Below are 20,896 nucleotides of genomic sequence, written 5' to 3' on the forward strand. Positions count from 1 at the left end.
GCACGGATATGTGCCTTGGTACAAGGCAGGGCATGACCTTGCTATTTTTAGATCACTCCCTCTCTATATTCTCACCTACTTTTCCGAGTATCTCAGGGTGAAGAAAATAGAACACCCACCTTATGAAAATATCAATGTCATGAATGAGACATGTTTCAATGTAGCTAATTTTATTGCTCAACGTGTACATTATTAAGAACAGGACTGACTCAATCAATAAATAAATCAATCAGTATATTTATAGCTACTCACCCGTGCGAGTCTCAGGCACTGAAGGGGGGGGGTGCCGCTACTGCTTGAATAGCCAGGTCTTGAGGTGTTTTCTGAAGGTGAGGTGGTCCTGGGTCAATCGTAGGTGGGCGGGGAAGGAGTTCCACGTCTTGGCAGCCAGGTAGGAGAATGATCTTCCTCCAGTGGTGGTTCTGCGAATCCGTGGGACGGTGGCGAGGGCGAGGCTGGCGGAGCGGAGCTGGCAGATTGGCATGTGGAATGTGAATCGGTTGTTGAGGTATTCGGGGCCCATGTTGTGGAGAGCTTTGTGTGCGTGGGTGAGTAGCCTGAACGTGATTGTTAACGGGGAGCCAGTGCAGGTCTTTCAGGTTGGCTGTGATGTGGCTGTGGCTGTGGCGAGGGATGTCCAGGATGAGTCGAGGCTTTCAATGCAATACCTTAGTTTACACAAACAGTAAAAGGTATCCCTCATGCCTACACTGCAAACAATACCAGTTATACAATAAATTACTAATATTTAAACAATACCTGGTATGAGTAAAGTGAAATCTAATGTTGATTTCTATGGCTCAAGTCTTGATTAACCTTTCCCAGCACGTTGTTCAAGAGGTATATGCTTAGCTGCCTGTCTAGGATCAAGAAAATATTTGCTCAAGGCATGCTTTATGTGCAATGCCCTCTACTATGTTTGATACAACCTGTGCTATGGACAGAAGCATTTCATGAAAGCAGTACTTTTAAGTTTTACAAGTCAATGTGTGCGGAACTAATCAGGGGCAGGCGTTTTCTTAGCGTATTTTCCATAGTTAAATCAGGACTACAGGTCCCAGAATGCAAGACAAACCCTTCTACTGGACCTGGAAGCGTACAACATCTGTGAAAGTGGAAGGCATGCTACAAAGAGTTAGTGATGGTGAGATTTTATTTATTTATTTCATATTTTTATATAGCACTGATTTTCAAAAGCATGTAAACGCGCTGTACAGATAAACAATTTTTCAGATATGATATTTTACCAATGAAACAGCATGAACAATTGGCAAACAAACTAAAACAATGGCTACTCTACAAGCCCAAAGGTATTATTGGTTGGTACTAGGCGGCACTGAGAGTGCAAGGCAGAATTCATACGAAAGGAGGATGGTAACAACTGTAGGATGGTAGAACGAAGGGAGAAGAAGAGTAGGGGTCAGTGAACAAAAGTGGAGTGGAAAGCAAAAAAAATCAGGGGATGAGGAGAGGGAAATAGAATTGGGCAATGAAAGAACGAAAGAAAGAAACAAACAAACAACCAAACAAAGAAAGGTGGAAGAATCCAGTACCCACTATTGACGGGGCATGAAAGTATACCCAGGCAGAGAAGAAACAGGCGAAGGCGAAGAAAAGTTGAGCCTGAGAATCATATTTTTTATAAATCGTGTACCTGAGCAATGAACCAGCCTTCCTCAGCAACCAGAGTCAATGGAGCCACAAAGTTTCCATTTTTATAGTAGAATCTGTCCGGGATGTCCTTTTTCTCATACACACTCATGTGCTGCACTGATTTCAGATTCTGGTATATCTGTGAAACAGAAAAAGTAACATTGAATTGGAGCATCTGCAGCACACGGAAAACATGAATTTGCAATCCATCCATTCACCACTGCTATTAACTATATAGTGGCCAGAAAGTAGATGGAATGATGCGTAAAGGAAGGTACAGATCATTTCCAGTTCACCTTTGAAACAAATAACAAACGCTGAGTAGTTGGATCTGCTGGCTTTCCAGAACAAGCATGGACAGCGCCAATAGGCCTGGCTTTTCTCTTGAGTAAAATGTTTAAGGACTATCCTGCTGCTTTGAAAGGATAAAACAAAAAATAATTGCTTTCCTTAAACAAGCACATATGAGAAAAAAAACCTTCATGTGACTTTATAGTTTGAGATGCAAAATAGCCCTTCATGCACTGCAATGGAAGCTGTCCATAGGAGGCAGAATGGTGGATTATCCAATAGCATGAGATGAAAGAACAATAACCCAGCCCACTCTGTGTACATATTAAAGATTTGTTAACAATAGGTAAAAGCAGACAGAACCTCAAGCCAGACCTAATACCTCAGTAAGACCTTTCAGGCTTCCAAAGTGCCTAAGAGATTTTAGCTCAATATAGTCCCATCAGATCAAGCATACCGTACAACGTCTGTTAATGCATGACGATGTGTGTGTATGAAACAGCTAAATCTCCCAGGTAGCTCTATTTTTAGAGATTTTTAAATATAAATACAGACGCCACACAATGTGCATGTTCGCATTTATTTTAAAAACAGAACACAAAAAAAGTAATTCTCATTTAAGTGACTCTCCATGCTGTCAAGCATGACTGGCAGACCAGTAGGTAAGTACAATGAGAGCATAAGGAGACAAACAAAAGTTTCCCTAATAAAGCTGTAGATGAACACATATACAGGGCACAAGTCCTAAATAAAGAAGTGGGGGGACGCTCACAGACAGGAAGTGACGTCACGACCGGAAGTGACGTCACAAAGGAAAAACCCTAGAGGTGGGGGGGACGCTCAAATACATGAAGTGACGGCACGACCGGAAGTGACGTCACGAAAAGGAAAAAACCCTAGAAGTGGGGGGACGCTCAAATACGTAATAGCGCTCACATACTCCATTAACGCAGCAGCGCCGATAAGATCGCAGAGTTATTAGGACAGGGGGCTGGGGTGCTTGTCTGGCAGTCCTGGCTCCTTCCTATTCATTGTATTAAACAGCGCGTCTAACGGAGGCAAGAGCAGGGAATAACACTATAATTTAAAGCCCAGCTTTTGCGCAGGGGGGATGGCGTCCACCCGGTAAAACCCCTTAAAATAAGTGGGGGGACGCCGTCCACCCGCGTGGTACCCCGACTCGAGCCCTGCACATATAATAATTATAATTTATATTCCTATTTTTAAAGCGCAAACATATTGTCCCTTTAAGGGGTTTCAGGGCGATGAGGGCAGTCGGGGACAGCCGCGGACCATGCAGGTTACAGCGGTGGGGCAGAGTAAGGGGGGATTTCGAAAGATGATGCCAAGGGACAATTAATTATTTACCTGCACCGACCGTGGCTGGTCGGGGAGATTAAATGAGCTATAGCCCAGAGTCACATGATGCTGAGTTGAGCAGCCGTCAGCGATTGAACCGTGAACCCCACGCTCCAGAGTCTGTCGCTCCGGCCGCTGTGCCACACCTCGCCTCCATATGCTAGTACCAAATTGCTAATGTTTTTAGGTGAGTGTATTGTTTATGACTACCTAGTCATCAAAGGGCCAGGTGTATGAACAGACTGGTCTGGTCACAAAAAGTGGTTACAAATTGTGTAAATATGTTTTTGCAACCAATCTTTAATTTTGTGGTGGGGCCTAAATAATAATAGGTTGCGTAGAAAAATGTCCAATTATAGGGTGTCCCAGAACGACCTGCCTAATGCATGTTAAATTGACAGGTCACTATTTGCGACTCCCTGCGATAAGCAACAAAGAGGAATGATGGCCTGCAAAGAACAGCAGATCATCATCCCTGCGTTTGCATTCCCAAACAGGAAACTTTTAATGTTTTACAGCAGCCTGTGTTCTATCAAGGAATCAGAGCTGCTTCACAAAAATATGCAATCGGTCTTGCATTTGTGAAAGTTAGAGCTCTTGGCGTTAAAAATTAAAATGTTTTTTACTTTTGTTTTTTATTTGCAGTGGAGTGATCATATTTGCATAGCGCTATTGTCATTTGTATTATTTGTATTATTTCTGTTAGTTAAAATTTAAAATTCAAAATTAATAATAAAAGAGTGCAACAGTAACAGGGAGTTTCTAAATTGTAAGAATGAAAAAGTATATATTTAAAGGGTTTTAAAATGATGGCATTGGCAGTTTAAAAAGTTATAGAAATAATGCTAGATTTCAATATTGTTACTATAAGTGAAGGAAAACTGATAACAATTTGGTGTAATTGAGCTCGGTAAGACTTGAATTCGGTAACCTCTCGTAGTAGTAAAAAAAGCAAGCAAAAGTTTTACCAGTGTTAGGAAAATGTGGGAGGGTAATCAGAATTCTTTGGCTCAAGTTGGAACTGAAAAGCTTCATGGTATAGTGAGCAGTGAAGAGTTTGGCAAAATAATAAAGTAGGTGCTACGCTTTTCGAGGTATTTAAAGGGGATGCCAAAGAATATATTGTAGTGCAACTCATTCGTAGGTGCTGCAGACTACATGGCAAAAACTCAAAAATAATTTATAAACGCCCAAACCCCCCTTGTCATAAAAATAATGTGCTAGAATTAAAATACAGGTTTGTAATTTTCAGGTTAAAAAAACGGTTTATTAGAACACCAGCCACAAAAATGTAATGTAAATAATAAAGGAAACGCCCTTTCTGCTGCATTGTATGAACATTTCAAATATAAGATAGAGATGCAAACCTCAATGAACTGGGCTGCGGACAGTGATTTGAAATGAGGAAAGGAGACGGGTAGTTCTTTGTCGGTTAAAGCAGCACTTTTCAGTTGGAACTTCCTACAAACAGACACGTGGACTAAACCATTACATATACTAGTTCTTTTGATAAATAAAAAAAAAACGTTTATATGTGTTTTTCTGTAGTCTTCCTGTGAGCAAAAAAGAAAAAAAAGAAGAAAAAGAACGCAGCATCAGTACCACATCTCCTTGTGCAGACCTGAAGATTGCACGATTTAAAAGAGCACACAAAGCTTGGGTTCTGCTGTCAGACTTTGTCGCAGTATTCTAGAGCTGTGCTGCCACAAAGAAAAACAAGCATTTGCAATGCAATAGGTTTCGCATTTGCCAGAGTTTAAGCTATTGGCATTGTAAATGACAATGCCTTTTATTTATGTTTTAAAAACCAATACGTAAATAAAAGGCATTGCCATTTACAATGCGAATAGCTCAAACTCTCACAACTGCGAGACCTATTGCATTGCAAATGCTTGTTTATTGTTAGCATCTCTCTAGTCAACAGCAGCTGAGTGCTTCTGTACACCAGGGGGCCACATGTAAAGGCCAGGAAGGCTGCATGCGACCCCCGGGCCCTACTTTGAGTATCAAGGTCCTCTATGGTCGGTAGCCCTGTTCTCTCAGCGGTGTTTCGTTGTGTTGGTGGGAGCCATCCATGCCGTGGTTGACCTGGTAGTGGTAGGAACGCAGCATGTTCTGTCCTGGTGTTTGTGGGAGCCCTGCATAGTGTGGTGTTTCTGGTGTTTGGTGGGGACCCTGCTGTTTTCTGGTATTGGCCGGAGCCCTGTTATTTTTTAAGTGTTCCTGGTGTGGGTGGGGCGCTGTCCTACATGCAGTGTTTACTGGTGTTGGCAGATCTGCTCTTCCTATGGTTTTTCTGGTGTTGGCTTCCTCTTCACAGGGTGTTTTCTGCTGATTGTAGATCTGGTCCTCCCGATGTGTATCTGGTGTTGGTGGCGCAGGTCTGTTCTTGGTGTGGTTTTTGTTCTGCTAACAGGGGACCTGCTTTTCGCGGGTGTTTTCTGGTGTTGGTATACCTGGTACCAAGATCTTCGTGTGGTCTCTCTTATTTTGGTGGGAGGGTCTTGCTATTCGTGGGATGTTTCCGGTACTGGTGGGAGCCCTGATGATTCACGGTGTGTTTCTGATTGGAGACCTGCTCATCGTGGGTGTTTCTGGTGTTTGCTGGAGGTCTGCTCTTCGCTGGGTATTTTTGTTGGGTACTTCAGGAGACCTGCTCGGCGAGCGATACCACCTGACATTTGTGGACCTGCGCCTCGGACCCCGAGCTGGTGACAGCATATGTGTAAAAATCGCATTACATGGTACCCTTTTCATGCCCCACCAGAGTCGCGCCAGGCGGCTGGTGGTGCATTTCCGGCCCATGTCTATGTACCAGACTCTCGCGGGGGAAGTCAGTTCTTCCTGCAGAAGGAACACATCTGGGGGCCGTGACGCGCTTACTGGTATCTTCCTTCCACACTGACACCAGCTCGTCGCAGACGCAAACACACCGCAGGCTGGGTCTACTAACGTGGCTTCTTTGTGGCGTCTTAATTACAAGATCCCTTGCGCCGCCCCTACGTCACTTTTGTCCGTGTTTAAAAGTGACGCACTGGCGGTGGAAGGGGCTTGTAAATAAGCCCCTCAGTGTTATTCTCCCCAAAGCATGTGACAACTTCAGGCACCGACACAACGGATTACCGGACGGTACAACCACAGTTATGTATCATAGATTATATACTCACAGAGGTCTGTGGCAGCATTAGAATGACACAAGAAGGGATCGCGCACACAGGGCGAGCCATGAGGTGATCTGGGTGGAGGGACAAAGGGAAATGAGGGATGGCGGGCAAAAAGGGGTGGGGGGGGACGAGGGGGGCGATGGGGCACCAAGGACGGATGGTGGACGTGGTATAAAAGGACGAGGAAGGGATGGAGTTATTGGGTGTAGGGATAGGGAGAGTCGTAGGAAGTGGGTACGAAGGGCAGGGGCAGGAATGGAAGGGGGAGACGAGGGAGGAGACGAAGAGAAGAAACACCAGGAGAGCTGAAGGAAGGGGGACGCACTAATACAAGCTGGCTGCGGAGGGAAGAATGGCTGAGTGAAAAGGGAGAGAAGGAGGGACGAATTGAAGGAGATGTGAGAAGGATAGGATGAGAGGGGTTGGAAGGGAGCCGGAGCTGAGGCTCGGCAGGGGCTGGAGCGGAATAACAGACGGGATGCAGCGGGGGTCTCTGTGGACTGATGGAGGGGGTAGGTGATGCGAAGGGTCGTGAACTGATGGTGGGGAGACGGGGCAACAGAGGAGGAGACGGACTCAGGAGAGAAAGGCAGTGAGGAGGAAATAAAGAGGAGGTGGACTGAGAGAACTGGAAGGCGTCTTGGAATGAAGGTTTGGCAAGTATCGAGCCGAGACAAGCGTGAAGGGATGGGTGAAAGGGGCTTAGGGGGTTGTGGTAGATGACACTCGGGAGGGGTGGTGTTCGAGGTGTTGTAGAAATGACCACACATCATTGATTGGCTGGTGTAGACGAAAGAGGCATATATATGTGTGAGAAAAATGGAGACACAGAAAACCTGCCGGACATGTCATCATGGACATTCACAAAAGCGGCGAGCAGGGTTGTACTATGCACACGAGTACACATTGTGATTATTTTGCCGTTTCATATAGCGCAAACTCGACCCGAAAGTATCCGTGCGCTGTACGCGAGCACCAGTTGCATTACGGACGGACACATTCATTTTTAGGCAGGGGTAGATAAATTTGTCCAGAAACACAGGATGTCGAGGCTGCCAAGACTCGAACGCGGATCCCCAGCTTCAGAGTCCCCGTTCCAGCCCTTAAGTCACCAGAATGGCTGCGCTGCGTCTCTGTGGGGCGTTCACAGAAGCTAGAGCCAGTGTTTGTGCGCAGCAATCTACATAGATGCATCAAAGGAAGCAACGAGACAAGTGGTGTGCTGCACAGAGACTCAGGCTGTGCGTGATCCTCTATTTCGTGTTCCTAGCTTATTGAGTCTGCTGACAATAGTAGTGTAGCGCCCAGAATACTTGCGGTTTTAACAGTGAGCACCGGCGCCAAGAGCAGCCAGTGCCTGCAACCGATCGCCAGTCTACCACTCAAACCAACCCCCATGTTTAAAGCCCACAATTCGGCGCCCGCAGCAAGCCTGTTAAAAGCACAAAATTCTGCGCCAGTAGCAAGCCCGGGCTCAACCCAATATACCCAATATAGTGCACAAGATCAGCAACTAGGTTAAAAATGCACCACATACGTACATCCATTGTATAGAAAAATTGAGGGACTGTGGCTCAAACCAGCCACTATGTTAACAAACACATAATTCGTTGCCAGTAGCAGGTCCGGGCTCAACGCGGTACCCCCAATATAGTGCACAATATAAGCAACTAGTTTAAAAAACGCACCACATACGTACATCAATTTGTATAGAAAATTGAGGGACTTTGGCTTCATTAGCAAACAAGTCAGGTCCCGGGCCGGCAGCCAATCATAGCGCAGCCCGGGAATGACGTCACGGAGGTGTCCCGGGCCGGCAGCCAATCACAGCGCGGCCCGGGGAATGACGTCACGGGGGTGTCCCGGGCCGGCAGCCAATCACAGCACGGCCCGGGACACACGGCAACAAAAAAGACGAGAAACGCCCCCGAATCGCGTTCCGATGGGGAAAGAGTGATTGACAGCCACTCTCTTCCAATGGCTAGCCACCATTTATGGAGCTAGCCAATGGAAGAAGGGGCAGGTTCAAGTCCTCCATACTGTTATAACATTAGATTTCGCCTGCGCGAAACGCTGCTTGCGCAGCTTTTGACAGGTGAAACCTAACAAGCACTATTGTGAGGGTGCAGTACCACAGGCTGTTACTAGGGGTCCCTTGGGACCTCTTTTGGCCGCATATGGTACTGCACTCGGCAACATAGCTAGGGAAAGTATACAGCGTAGCGATGAGAGCTGCCGACTGGGGATCCATGTTCAAGTCTGGTGTCGGCTCAACATCATGAGATAATGGGCTGATCGTTTAATTTCCCCCTAGCGCATGGATAGGTGTACTATATAAATAAAAGCTACTAATGTAAAATAACATAAGATTTCAATGCAGCGATCTCAAGGGCGGGCAAGCACTGGCATGCAGGGGGGGCGGGGTAGATGGCAAAGGGAGAGTTAACAACGGCACTGAAATGCTAATTATGCATAAATTAATCAAACAAAAACACAAGCAAAACTGCAGTGGCCTCGGAGGGGTGGTGGGGGCCTGCAAGCAGTGTTGTGGGAGGGGTGAGGGGGAGACACAGGGACATTAAGGGACGGCAAGCAAATTAAGCGACTGAGTTTCATTGCACAAGTAAACAGAACACTTAACAAGCAAAGAGGCAGTCCACCCCAAAAAAGTATAAATAACCTGAACAGTAGGAACATATGTAAGAGGTGCAGTCCTCATTGGAGGATACAAAATTCCAAAAGGAAGGACTACTAAGTGTATTCATAAATGAAAAGCATTTCTAAAGGACAGCAAGAGGAACCAATGAAAAAGAAGGGTGTTTTTTCAAGCCCATATCCTAGATACAGCATGTCTCGAAGAGACAATGTATGCCCTGCCTAGGTGGGACCTAAATAAACTCTGTTTGGAAAGACATCCTAGGTAGCAGGCAGTTGTCCTCTGGATAACTGCCTCCTACGCCTGAGGGTGCCCGGCATGATGCTCAAAGAGGAACTGCCCAATGTCAACAGTTTCCCTTTGCAACTGTTACTATCTCCTTTGAGGTGTCAGTAGCATTTCAATATTGATACTTCTCATTCAGTGGCATAGCTAGAGGACGCGGTGGGTGCGGACCGCCCCTGGCAGAACGAGTTTTGGGGGTGGCCCCCTTTTACCCCCTGCCCACTCCTACCTGCGGCTGTAAGAATCGTCCATTCCCTCCTTCCTCCCGCGGTCTTAATTGTGGCCGTCACGGGCGCATGAATAGCCAACACCCCCCCCCCCCGCTCTTCGATCACGCCGCTGTGGGCGGGAATCGCAGGGGCTGCCACGCCACTGATCTCATTGCAAATTGGACTGATCTCCCCTTTCAATCTCACTCCTATCGCAATTCAGATTGAGTTGTTAAAAAAAAATTGAGATTCGGAGAGGTTTTACCAAATTGCAAAATGGATTCAGTAGCTAACAAAATACAATTTTGTGGTAAAAAAAACATGCAAAGTTGTGGATCGTAGAGGTTGCAGCTGTAAAATAGTTTTGCACATCTGGCTGCTAAACCCAAAATGTGCATACAAGTGTACATTTATCAGTTAATATGGAACTATACACTAGTTGCAACTTAATTTCTTCACTCACTGAGCAATAAGTAGCATAAAGAACAATAAATGAGTATTCATTAGGCACATTGCTATTTGCAACGACCTGTGTTTGGCTACAAATACATAAGAGGTGACTGACAATCAACATCAAACCAGCACTCCTGTGTATGCATTACCAAAAGGAAATCTGTTTTTAAAGCAGCTAATGTTTCTTAAAGGAATTAGTGCTGCTTTTAAAAACATCCCAGTTTAGGAAAACCTTAGGAGGTGAAAGCAGTGGTCCCGTGGTCATCTGACACCATTCACTGATCAGTAGTTGGAAACCACAATTAATCTCAAACGGTAACTTATGCCATACCGGATCGCAATTAAGATGGGGTGCCCCTATCGCTCCCCTTCCCAAATGTAATTGGATGTGGGTCCCTGGACCCGTTTTGTGAGTTGGAAAAGATTTTCTACTTCGAAAAATGGGATACCTACCTGTAAGCCACATTGTGGCTGCAAAACTTGTGATCTTGCAAGCGACAGGTTATCCAGTTTCATAATGGCTTTAAACTCAAAGCAGTGTCCTGTCTGCCAAACTATAAATCAGACCCCAAACAAGGACAGCATGGCTCTCATACAGAACAGCCACCATAGAGGTGCTGTCAAGGGGAAAACTGTAGGAGTTTATATCTTCGGTTCTGCCTGCTGCCACTTTAGTGCATGATTTGTTGCATACAAATGAAATCAAAGTGCATTTCTTTATTGGTACTCCCATTAGACAAGTCACTGTGTAAACACTATTGTAGGCAAACCTTTGTCTGCAATAAAACATTTCTGGAGACTTGCACATAACGAGTGAGCATCCAGGAGTTACATGAGTGCCGCAAGAAGATTTCAAAGAAAGGCAGATAAGCTCTCTGGGCTGCCTATCTTAAATAATTAATTTTGTTAATGAAATGATTAATTTTACTGTCGCTGATCAAAGGTTTTAAAAAAAATACATTTTATTGTTTTTTTGTGGTTGTTTCAATGGTCACAAGAAGGCGGTTGGGTATCGGTCGCCCTTGAACTCCACTGATATGTGTAGAGGGATCCGCCTGGGATCCCATGGTAAGGGGCGCACTAATACTCTGCTCAGACAGGCAATAATTTGACACCAGTATCCTTGTATTTCAGGACATCCCTACACCGTGTGCAGGAAGGTACCCTCTGATGCTATACGCCTGATGCAGAAGAGGGAGGCAATACTTCCCTTTGCCCAGAGTGTGTGTCGTGTGAGATACACTTGGTGGAGGTATTTTAGCTGTATGAGTTGTAGTCGGGATGCTACTGTCAAGCATCTTGGTGGCGCCCTAGCCTCTGTCCAGTCATCATCTGCCAAGGTGCCATGTTTCTCTCCTAGGCTGCGTGCAGTGTAGCAGATGAGTTGGGCATATGGTGTATTAGGGACCCATGGATGATTTTGTGTTTCCAATCCCCCGAGGAGTAATTTGGCCTCAAGGGCATTGGAGTCAAGTGGTTCCTCTAATCCATGTATGTGGGATGGCAGGACGTGGAGCTGTTGGAGGTATCGATAAAACTGCCTACGGTGTAAGTGGAATTCACCCTGCAGGGTGGACTATGGTTTCAATGTGGCGCCCTCCATAATGTCTTCCAGGGTTGAGATACCTATTGCATCCCATTTAGAGAAGCCTGCTGCACCGCCACCTGGTAAAGTGCTTTTCTGACCCATAGTGGGGTTTGCGCTGTGAGATTCCATTTCCATCCCATCATTATCAAGGCATTCTCCCAACTCCGCAGCATCACCCTCGGTGCCATCGAGAGCGGAGACTACGCCGTTCCTCCATACAATAGATGTTGGAGTTGGTTTTTTGGAGAGTCCACTTTTCTGACGCAAAAGTAAGGTCTTCCTGGGTATCTCACCACCATTCGTTAATTATTAGGTGGGAAGCTCCACAATAGGATTCAACGTCAGCTGCTTCATTCCCCTCGTCATATGTGGACTTAAAACATTTAGAGAGTGCTATGCATGGGGAGCTGTAGTTCCACAGGAAACTTTGCAGTGTGGAATGCACTGTATGGAAAAAGGTGCGGGAGAGGGTTTGGGTAATTATGTAGGTGGTATAGGAACCAGTGGAGAGAAACCATGTTAAATATAGCCGATCATCCCACGAGGGATGAACAACCAAGTTTTGATATCCACCGTCAGTGCAAGCAGAAGCGTCTGAATGTCCATCTCCCATGCTACAGAGGGGTTAGGGGTGATATGTACTCCGAAGTATTTGAAGTTGTGTCTGGCTATTTTTAAGCTGGTGGCCCATCCCCAGTCCTGGGAGGGAACCAGGAAGACGGTAGATTTAGCCCTGTCGAAGGAGAGACCCGAGGTCTCACCAAAGATTCAGAGGATTTGGAGCACTTTGGGGCCAGAGGTTTCTGGCTTGGTCAAGAAAATCAGGGCGTAATCCGCATAAAGCACGATTCTATAGGCTTTGTTCCCTCCTCCCACTCGAATCCCTGAACCTGAGTGGCAATACAAAGCCATTTGTCCAGGGGCTCTATGGCTATCGTGAATAGCAGTGGAGTTAGGGGACACCCCTGACGCATGCCACATTGGATAGGGAAGGGTCTGGAGACAGCAGTTACTACTCAGACATGGGCAGTTAGATCTGTGTAGAGGAGTTTGACGTATTGTTTAAACTTGGGTCCAAAGTCGAACTATTGGAGGAGTGCAAATAAATAATTACAATGCTTTTTCTATGACCGTCTGCAATAATACGGCTGTGCCAGCTAGATTGTCAGCGAGGGCGAGCGCATTATATACCTTGTGAATGTTGTATCCGGACGCGTGCCTGGGTGGTGGACCAGGGAGGATATGACTGTAATCGGGCAACTGGCCAGACCCATGGATGGGTGTGCGCCGCTTGCGTCAGTATGTGTATATCTATGTAAGTTGGTTGGTGTGTGTTCGTGTATATGGCCAGACTGGGATGTAAGTGGATATGTGTATATGGCCAGACTGGGGCATTTCACTGTAGAGCACAGCGAGGTCAATGCATGTGGACAGCAGCCTTACTGGAAGATTAGCATCCAGAAGGATATCTCTACAAAGACACAGTAATCTGTTCTCTCTCCTCCTCTGTCCATGCCAGCCCCAACTGCACAACATATGCTCCATTCACAGCAAATTTTGACTGCATTAATAAAAAAAAAATTGCATCCATTGTTTGTAATAGCGTCCCAGTGTGCTTAATACTGCACTTTTATGGCTTCTACGCACTGTACAGGAAAGGCAATTACAATGATATGGATCTTGGCTGGATGGAAGAAAGAGAAGGCCTTGCCAATATTCTAATTTGTAAATTGTGACGTGTGCAAAATGAAGCCATGTATCTGAAGGAAGCATTCCACTCACGGAACCATCCTGTTCGCTTTGTGTGAAATGATGTGGGATTATTGACTCCAGTACGGGCGAGTATGGTGGGATCTTGCTAATGCGAATTTTTGTGTGTAAATGATAAGGTACTCCGCAGAGTACACATTTCCTTAAGATTGTTTGAATAACATTGGTGCATGGATTATGAATTGAGAGCCAGACGGAGGATCAAATATACTGCGATTACCAATTTGCACCCAGTGAAAGTATTTATTTGTATGTTACCGAACCGGAAGCGCATGCTTGAGCTGGACTTCACCTCAGACACAGCATACTGTGCCAAGAAAATCTGCATTTTTGCAAGTGTAATTTGTAAACAGGGATGAGCAACTACTCTAGCCTACCTTTGCATTCTTGTCTACCAGTTGACTTTCATAAACTTCAGGAACAGCTGCACTATAACCATATCTCCAAAGCACCTGAAAACCAGCAAAAGCAGCAGAGGTCGGCCTGAGCTTGCTGTGTTCCCATTAGCATACAGCACTTTGCATTACCACCAGTGGTCAAAGTGCATTGAAAAAACAAGGCTGCGGACTTTGTAACTTGTAAACCGGGTTAGAGTCCTGGAGTTGGCTCACCAGGCTGTGATTGTGATCATATGACTTCATTTCCCGAGCCTAACAAACCAGCAGAAGTGGTCAGCCCAAGCTCTGCACACACAAGGGACAGTCTGCGGTGGCGCAGTGCTCCAAAGCAGGGAGAGAGGGACTGAGATAAATAAATCGACGCACATTACAACATAAAAGTGAATCCCTCACTTTAGTCAAGCTTCTCAGAGTTGCTCTGTCAAAAGAAAAATATAGCAGCTTCCAATGACCTGCTAGGTTTTGTTTGCAGTAAATTAAACATGCAGGACCACAAATCCGACTACTACAAAACAGAGATTGTGAAGCCTCTTATTAGTAATTCCATTTCTCTCACTAAGTTTGTGTGTTTGTTTCACACAGAACAAATCACCTTTCCAACATGGCCATCATTTTTAATTTCACTGAACTGCACCTCCATCCTAGTCCTAGCTCTAGGCCTTGCAAGAGTATGAGTTTCGCTTACAGTGCAGAAGAGTGTGTCCTGCCCTGTCATCGACAATATTTGCATATCCCTGATACTCTGCGTTTAGAATGAAAGGCAATGTTGCTGCAAATACTTTTTGTTAAAGTCCGAATAAGTGTGAATAATTCACTAGACATAGAGGCCTACATAAGAATCAGTAGCCATAAACGAACTAAAGGTGAAATATTATGAATAAGTAGACTTTATATATCAGCTCGATCTGCTTCAGGTTTGTGCTTGCATATACTATAAATTGGAACTTGGGGCTTAAGTAAAAAGTGAGCGACCACAGCTCTGCAGTCGGGTGGCTGATGCACCCATAGGAGACCTGACACAGAGCTCCCACACATGCTCACATTACAACATAACAAGATGAAGGTACGCACATAGCCACTATCGCATGTGTGAAGAACTGCTCAGAATTTAAACAAACCAGCGCAGGAAGTAAACAAAGCACAAACGCATCCCTACCATCCAAAAATACGAACAGAAGCAGGCAAACAAAGAAATAGTGCTCACAGAGTATCATGAATAACAAAAAAGTAAGAACACATTTATCAGGGTGGGTCCTCATGGGAGGTTTCAGAAGTCCAAAAGGAGGGACTACTAAGCATATTCATCAAACAAAGGCAGACATTTACGAAGGGCAGTAAAAGGAACCAAGTAAAAAAATGGGCAGTGCACAAAGCCCATATCGTAGATACAGCATGTCTCGATGAGATAATGCACCTGAGCTATCTAGGCGAGACCTAAAAATTTCAGACTTTGGAAGCAATGAACGTCTGGAAAAAAAAATGTATTATGAGGATTGCTGCACCAGCTGCTGAGTCGTTGGCAGACATCTTCAGGAAGTCCCAGGTTCAGACAATGACATGTAGTGTTCAGGAATGGCCAATCCAAGCCCATGCTCTTACAAATCACCGATTTAACAGAAAGAAACATTTAGCAAAAAAATTGGCACCATCAATCAACAAGTGTCAGGCACAAACAATCTGATGCAAAAGTTTTGAGGACAGCGTACCCTAATAGAAAATGTTCTGAGTATTATACACAGAGTCTCAAATATGTTAGGAGAATCCAATCTGCCAAGCTGTGTAGAGTTAGAAACCCAGGGAGAAGTATAAAAAGTGAGGTTGTGCCAAAATATTATGGAAACAATATCATGCTACAAAAATACTGTACCAAAATAGAGACTAATAGAATATCATCTTGGTAATTGTATATAGGTAAGCAAAGGTTTATTAAACTTACCATCTACGTACCTTGACAATATTGTCAAGGTACATAGACGTAGAAATATAATAGAATCTATACTTCCCTTTATAGACTTACATTCAGTGGCGTAACAAAACTTGGAGGGGACATCTTCTCCGCAGAAAGGGAGAAGATGATTTGGATATCATCCGCATAAGAGAAAAGGGACAGCCCGGCCTCCTCAGCAATTGCCGCCAAGGGTCTGGTATATACATTAAATAGTAAAGGGCTAAGAATAGAGCCCTGGGGTACCCCATAAGAAGGAGAGTAAGTTTTGGAAGTGGCCTTAGATGATAAGACTTGGAATGTCCGATTGGAGAGAAAAGATGTAAGCCAGTCAAGAGCTGGACCAGAAATGCCAAGGTACTGTAGGGATTTTATTAACACGGTGTGAGACACTGCGTCAAGCGCGACGCTCAGATATAGTAGTATGAGGGCCACCGTGTTCCCGAAGTCCAAGCGATGTCGTAGCATTTCCATGACTCCAAGAAGAGTCATCTCGGTCGAAAAACCGGCTCTGGAACCGGACTGAGAGGAGTGTAAGAAATCAGACGATTCAATGAACTGGGTTAATTGTAAATTGATGTGCTTTTCCAGAATTTTGGAATAGATCGGAAGTAAAGAGATTGGCCTGAAATGGGATGGCTGGGCAGGATCAGCATTAGCCTTCTTCAGGAGTGGAAGGACCATGGCGTGTTTCCAGTCAGGCGGAACAATAGCCTCCTGTAGGGAGGTATTAAGTAGTTCCATTATTACCATAAGAGACAGTAATTCAAGCTGCTACAGCACAACGGTAGCAAGGGGAGCCTAATTTAATGCTACCTAGGATCTTCTTAAATTATTGTCTAGGAGCGACCAAGATTCCAATTTATTAGTGGATTCAATGGTACAAGTAAACTCAGGGGTGGAGGCTTGCTGAGTAGAGACAACTGACAGAGTATTGCATAATGTAGAGTGTAATGGCTTCACTTTGTTCAGGAAAAAATTAGCAAGGTTGTCACATTGCGGCCCATCTACGATGGAGGGCGTGCGGGCGTGGGCTGAGTGTCAGAACCAGACAACTTTTTGACCATTGTAAACAAGGTGGGTGAACAGTTCTGCGCATTGGAAATGGTAGATGAAACAAAATCCGTGCAAGCTGATTTACAGAGGGCTTGGTAATCTTTTAAGGCCTTTTTATATTTGAGTTTGAAGTCAGGCACATAGTTCCTCCTCGAGTGTCTTTCCAAAGCTCTGCATTTAGTTTTCTCAGTTTTTCGTTTCTCTGTGAACCAAGGGGCTGGGGGGGCGATGATTATATGACCTTTTAATTGGGGGTGGAAGGCAATCATTAATTGCTTTAAGAATCCAATTGTGGATTGTGCCCTGAGAGGTGGTCGACATTTGATGCCTGGTGAGGATACTATTAGACAGGAGTTTATTGAAAAGTTCCATATCCAATTTGCCCCAATTCCTAGATTTTTCCTGAGTTCCAGATACAGCTGTAGACAGATTCACTAGAGCTGTGCAATGAAACTTGACTGCAAAATAATCTGACCAGCATAAGGGAAGAGCAGGGGGGCATTGAATGTTAGAAAGACTGGAGAAGATGGGATCCAGTAAATGGCCTGCCGAGTGAGTGGGGCCAGTGTTACAAAGCAACAAATTCATCTCTGCAAGATCAGAGATCAGCGTACTGCTGATTGTACATTCAGGGTTATTGAGATGAAGATTAAGATCACCCAGAATGGTAAAGTTGGCCACTTTAAGAAGGTGAGGAGTGATTAAATCAGGAAATGTGTAAGCCCAGGGGTCAGACGACCCAAGGGGCGGTAAATAATGTATACCCAAAAAAGGTGAATTGAGGGGTCAAGGCAAGTTTGAATAAGGCTGCCTCACAACCCATGAAAGGCAGCTCTTCCAAATTGCATGAGTAGGATTTATAAAAAATTATAGCAATACCTCCCCCTTTCCTAAGATCTCTATCCTTCCTGGCTATGGTGTAATTAGGTGGTAAGGCGGAGGCCACATCTGGACCCTAGCTCGTATGCAGCCATGTATCAGTCAAAAAGAGGGCATCTGGCTGGTCACTACTTATGAGGTTAAAAATGTCCACCTTGTGTTTAGGAAGGGAACGACAGAATGTTCCAGAAAGTAAAATCCTTGTTAGGTGAGTTGCTGCATTGGGAAAAGCGGTTATCTTGTAGGAAAGTGGCAGCATCAGAGGTTGAATTGCTCTGCTCTCTAGAGGGCCCTACACAAAAGGTAAAATTGCAATGAGAACAGCTAGTAAAATCGTCCACAAGGTGAAGTAGGTTACACTCAGAGTGGGGAATACTACGATATTTCAGCAACTGCTCAAAAGAATAATGTGTTAAGTTTTCTGAATTTTCAAATATTTGTCCAAGGTTCATGGCCCCTGGTCCCGCCTGGGCATGGACGGGCACAGACGGGCTTGCCTTTAGCGCGCTGAAGTTCTGCCTGCACACCTCGGCTCTCTGCCCATTTAAATAGTAAATGAGGCAGGACGGCGTGCAGCCACTAGTGCGCTCAACTTGAAAAACGCGTGGCAAAAATAAAGAGGGCCGCCGTGGGAGTTCGGCCTCGATCGAGTGCCGTTAACTGGGTATAACACACTCAAAACCAAAAACAACAATTCACAGCATTAAAAACAATTTAATAAAACAATATCATCATGGTCTTTAAAAACGGCTAGCAAGTCAAGCAGCAATTCATACAATGAAATTAGTGCAAAAGCCAAGTAGTGCAAAAACAGCAAAATAGGATCCCGTCAGGTTCCTAGCACTACTCACACAGTTCTGTGATCTGCATGGTACACGTTCTTTGTAGCAGGCACATTAACCCTCTGCGCTTTGTGGGTGGCAGGAGGGCCCATGTGAGTGCACGGTGGGCGATGCAACAATGTCAGAGTAGGGCAAGAGGCGTGACTGCAGGGTGACTGAGGTGACCATATGAATTTGAGCTCGGATGTAAGTGCAGAGTGGGACAAAAGAATGCATGATTAGTGATGGGCTTGTTTGAGACTAGTGAGATTGCAAATTGAGCAGTGAGGGGGACAGGTGAGTGAAGGGTGAGTAGTGTGCTTGTGTGACTGCAGGGTGAGGTATAGGGTGAACAGCGCAAGTGCATTGTGAGTGCAGGGTGATCACTGTGAGTGCAGGGTGAGCGAGTGAATGGTGTGAGTGTATGGTGATCAGTGTGAGTGCATTGTGATCGCTGTGTGTGCAGGGTGAGCGTAAAAGTGAAGGACAAGAATAAGGAGTGTGTTGTCTGAATGCAGGGTGCATTCCCAGACACTTGAAGTTACTCAGCATGTTATTGACGGTGGCGTAGGGGTTCAGATAGAAGTTAAACTATTGCTATTATGGCATTAATAGGGATCGAGGGTGTAGGAAATAAATAATGTGCTGATCCTACAACAAACTTCCAGTCTTATGATTAGGGTTGCCAGCTCATTATTTTGATGTCACAGACTGACTTATCTGTGCATACTTCGAACAGCAAATATAAATAGAAAGCACTTTTAATTGTGTTCTAGGGCTGCCTGAATGATCCATGGCTGATAATTAAAGGGAACAAAGACAGCAAAGTCACATTACAAATGAATACATACTTTTTTATTTATAACCAGGGCACAAGTCTTAAAAAAAAAGAAGTGGAGGGGGACTAACCTAGTTAATCAGTATGCAAGTGACATCATGGCGTGTGACATCAAAGCGCGTAACATCACGCTGTGCGACATCACGGCACGTGACAGCACAGGAAGTGGCATCATAAGACGTGACATCAGATCTCAAGCCCTCACATATATGTTTAACATGTCTATCATGAGTACATTAAAGCACATTTCCAGTATACAGGGAATCCCTCCTGATTTAGGCAGAAGATTTGCACTTTTGTAAACTACACATAAAACAATGTTGCCTTTTGTCAGCGTCAACATATTCTACCCATAGTGCTTTTCAAGAAAAAATAGTGATATTTAAATTATTACAACGCCTCCACAGGGGTAGTAAGCACTATATAAATGCTATTTATTTAATGTAAATACTGGGAAAGACCAACACATCTGACATTCTTACAGTGCATGCATATCTCTTAAACAGAGCCTGAACAAAGTGAAAAGCTGCCTCTTTTTAGTATGTGTGAAGTGCTAACAAGGTGTGAGCCTTTGTTTTCCCTCTGCTGAATTTTTCCCTAGGTGTGAGGCTCCTGACTGCTGCCAGCCAGGAGACTCCAACAAAAGGAGGTCTGATGACCCCTTAGATCGGGCCTTTGTTATAGGCCCAGCAGGATCAGAACTAAGAAAGCCCCCTCCCCGCCTGCACTTCATTGCGATCGAAGTAGACAACAACGTGCAGGCGCTGCTGAATGTGTCCCGGTGTTTGCAAATGACACTGGGACGCATTCAGCGTTTTTTTCAGTGGGGCCCAACTTCTTGGAAAATAGTGGGTGGACGCCATCCACCTGCATTACCCCTGACTTTTGCCCTGTTTATAACCCTATTTAGTGTTGGCACAAGGTCTTTCCAGGCTCTTTAAACAACACATTGCTGGCATTTTTCTTTTGGCAACCCTACTTTATATTAATTTTCATTAAATGCATTCTCACACTACAGCAGTAAATGTAAATTTCAAATGTAAGGAATAGGCAGAGTGGGGGCCCAGGCGGTACTGAAACCAGAAAAAAACTAAGCCTCGGTAACTAGTTTACAAAGGTATGTAAATATGCAAATAAAAATATGTGAATGGTCTCTGGCCTCGAGGCAGTTGCCTTCAACCCCCATGCTGCTGGGCCTGGGAGCTCAGGTCACCTGCAACCACAGCATGTACCATTTAACATATGAGGCAGGACTGTTATGAGGCAACTCAACTGTTGCAACCAATGCCAAGAGAAGTGAAGTGCTGTCTAACATTCCTCGAATATTTTAATTCAGTTGGAGGGATCCTTGCTTTTTTTCTAGGGGAAAAACATGTCCAGGAACCTTCATAATATTTTGAGTAAAAAGTGATAAAATATCAATTTAAAATATATGTGCAGTAGATCAGATTTGTGCAGAAAATAAAACAAAATACCAGTGCACTTCACATGTTCACATAATCTCTCAAAATCAAGGCACGAGTAAAAGATG

The 20,896-nt window shown here is 44.8% G+C and overlaps 1 protein-coding gene across 1 annotated transcript in view; it reads right to left on the bottom strand.

The window, feature by feature from the left end:
- ENPP6 (ectonucleotide pyrophosphatase/phosphodiesterase 6) overlaps positions 1-20,896 on the bottom strand; it is a 351,117-nt gene that overhangs the window by 44,966 nt on the left and 285,255 nt on the right. The window contains exon 6 of the mRNA XM_078678008.1: positions 1,655-1,792. Within this exon, the coding sequence (XP_078534134.1) occupies positions 1,655-1,792 (138 nt within the window). The remainder of the gene's footprint in view (positions 1-1,654; positions 1,793-20,896) is intronic.

Source organism: Lissotriton helveticus, chromosome 2_2 (genome assembly GCF_964261635.1).
Source record: "Lissotriton helveticus chromosome 2_2, aLisHel1.1, whole genome shotgun sequence".
NCBI classification, from domain to species: Eukaryota; Metazoa; Chordata; class Amphibia; order Caudata; family Salamandridae; genus Lissotriton; species Lissotriton helveticus.